The 2,514-nt window shown below is 48.2% G+C and overlaps 1 protein-coding gene across 1 annotated transcript; it reads right to left on the bottom strand.

Annotated features, from left to right (window-relative positions):
- Positions 1-1,116: 1,116 nt before the first annotated feature.
- LOC144168249 (uncharacterized) lies at positions 1,117-2,212 on the bottom strand. Its single transcript, XM_077697271.1, has 3 exons — positions 1,958-2,212; positions 1,725-1,894; positions 1,117-1,570 (listed from the first exon to the last, which is right to left on the bottom strand). The coding sequence occupies exons 1-3, from the start codon at positions 2,210-2,212 to the stop codon at positions 1,117-1,119; spliced, it is 879 nt and encodes a 292-aa protein (XP_077553397.1).
- Between the last annotated feature and the right edge of the window lie 302 nt (positions 2,213-2,514).

Genomic DNA, 2,514 nt, shown 5'->3' with positions numbered 1-2,514 from the left:
AGGTATTTCGCACAACACAAATAGAAATGAAATCCAACCAACCAAAAGCAGGCCTAACGACGGGAATCGGCTCTCGGGCGGCACGTCTTAAAGTATTGTCCATATACCGTGTACGCCCATGTTTGTGCCCCACGCCACCAAAATTTATTTTCTTTGTAGACGCGTGGAGCGCCTAACTAAGCCTGGTCGACTACCTATTGACGCATCACAGCCACCAACTCGCCAGGCTCAGACGTGTGACGAACGGGAACTTCGCCCAGTAGCTTTGTGCAGTGCATCTGTCGTAGGCAGAGCGTCTGGTGCCCTCTTCCTATGTTTGACCCCTTGGCTGACCTGTCCGGTTCGGGAATTCTCGTGGCGGTAATCGCGGTTGTTAAATTGTCAACGGTCCCCCTCCACCGGTTTCACAAACGAACGCAAGGAAATCCTCCTTCGAAAGCTGACATCGCTTTCAACTATTATAGGGTGAGCGACGCATTTGTATGCGTCATCTCCGGGCCCGCTCGTCGGGTGAACGCAAAAGCGCGGCGAATAACAAAGAAGCCTCCGCGGTTTCTCCTTACGCCCCTCACGCCCAAGTCAGCTCGGCCGGCGTGAAATCGCCAACCATACTGGTAAACAAGCTAACCCCAGCAAAAAATATCTAGTCCGGGCGGTTTTAATTAATAAGTGAGGGGCCCAAACTTAACAGTGCTGAAGCTGCATTCCCACCCTGCAAATTCAGTCATGGGCACGTTACCGAAAAAAAGTAACAGAGTTACAGTTACAGTTACCTAACCCAAAAAAGTAACTCTGTTACAGTTACAGTTACGAATTTTCCAAAAGTAACTAGTTACAGTTACAGTTACTGCAAAAAAGTAACGTCGTTACTTTTTCGTTACTGTATAAAACTAAGTAATAGCTAACAAGATTTGGCTTATTTAATAGAAACCTACGAAGGCATGCAGGTTGTAAAAATTAAACGTTGTAAAGCCTACACGGAAGAACCTAAAATGATGCACACTCATGCCCAAACCAACAATCGTTGAGTACGCCTCATTTTTCTTTATTACGGAAGTTTTCCATCCATCATAAGGAACTTTATTTTCTTGTTGCTGCACTCTAACTGTAAGACATTTATTTGCAAACATCATTGTAACATAGAATTAGTTGTTTTTCAAAGTTGGAATCAGAGAGCTTCCCTCTCTTGATGGCGAATACGTCACGTCCTCTGCTAAATAGACGTTCAGCGGGTGCGCTTAATAGAATCCCCGTATTCCGCTGTATGAAGATCTTCTTTATCTTGGGGAACTTCGACAGCTCGCTCAGACTTGTTCCTGGATCGTTTACCCACTGTTGCACCTCGGTGGATGAGGGAGAGGCTTGCGGCAGCTGGAAGAATTCGTCGTCTTCGTCGCTTCCGTCAGCAGTTGCTGGATCTTCACTGGAAGATGCTTCCAGCGCTCGGCACTCTTCCTCGAGAAGGTGAAATGTTGCCGCTCTCCGCTCTTCTACCATCCAGGAGAGCTTGAACTTGGGATGGACTGCCGCTGCCAGGGCAAGACTGGTATCCTCCAGGACTTGAGAAAACCTGTGTTGACAGAGGTTGCAGGAACAATGTATGGTACTGATGTGGAGATTTAACTTCGAGGTACAAGTTATATAAAAAAACGGACAATCTTTGGTACGCACGCATGTGCGCCCCTGCGGGATCATGCGATGAGATAGAACAAGATTTCGCTCACCGCTTCGTGACTGCCTCCTGAAGGGCGCTAGCAAAGGGTTTGCAGTACTTTAGCGGCGGGAGGGACCGCTGGTAGCGCAGCAGGGAGTGAAGCGTTGGCTGTAGGACGCCCATGTACATGTATTGTTCTCCTTGCAATATGTTCAGAGCCTTCGCCACACCGTACATCGCCTGGAAAGATAAAGAAGTACAATAAACGCACTGCTTAATCGCAAAGAAATAATCGAAATATACCTTGCAGTATTCGTCAATGAAGCGGTATTCCTCTTGCTGCAATCGTGGCACCGAAAGTGCGTCGAATGTTGCGTCCACCCTCCCTTTCGGGACTTCATTGATGAATTTCACAGCGTTGAAGAGAGAGTTCCATCGTGTTGCGGTTGGCACTGGGAGCTGTCTTCCCAAGGCAGTCTTTATGGCTTCGGCTACCTGCACTGACTGAGCTTGTTTTCTCCAAACAATCTTTAATTTTCCGAAAACCGTCCTCGCCATTTCGCCGTACTTCGCGTTGCTGCAGACATTTTCGGCATCGACCGAAGCGACCAGGTTCAAAGTATGTGCGGCACCCCTCCTGTGCCGTGGTAGGTGGATCTCGTGAGATGAGTTATTCGAACCACTGTCTATACTCGGTTACAACTCAAGAACGGCACCACCTCATGTAGTCTATCACTCCGCCAAAGCGCCGGACCCGTGACATCAGTGCGCGCGCGTTTTGAAAGGGGTTTGCTATGGATGCGTGATATCGTCTGCCTTGTCTCACGCAGCTTGTTTGTCGTCAATGGAGTCGTTTATTA

The sequence above is a fragment of the Haemaphysalis longicornis genome, unplaced genomic scaffold (assembly GCF_048455015.1).
Source record: "Haemaphysalis longicornis isolate Haplotype H1 unplaced genomic scaffold, Haemaphysalis longicornis Haplotype H1 scaffold_1, whole genome shotgun sequence".
NCBI lineage: Eukaryota > Metazoa > Arthropoda > Arachnida > Ixodida > Ixodidae > Haemaphysalis > Haemaphysalis longicornis.
The sequence above is the reverse complement of the archived record's forward strand: the minus strand, read 5'-3'. Positions and strand labels throughout refer to the sequence as shown.

Excerpts from the sequence above, each read along its gene's own strand:
- LOC144168249 (XM_077697271.1), bottom strand. The coding sequence starts at position 2,212 with ATGGCGAGGACGGTTTTCGGAAAATTAAAGATTGTTTGGAGAAAACAA. Across the intron at positions 1,895-1,957 it reads TCATTGACGAATACTGCAAG|GCGATGTACGGTGTGGCGAA; the intron begins GTATATTTCGAT and ends TTATCTTTCCAG. Across the intron at positions 1,571-1,724 it reads CAGGAGGCAGTCACGAAGCG|GTTTTCTCAAGTCCTGGAGG; the intron begins GTGAGCGAAATC and ends CTGTCAACACAG.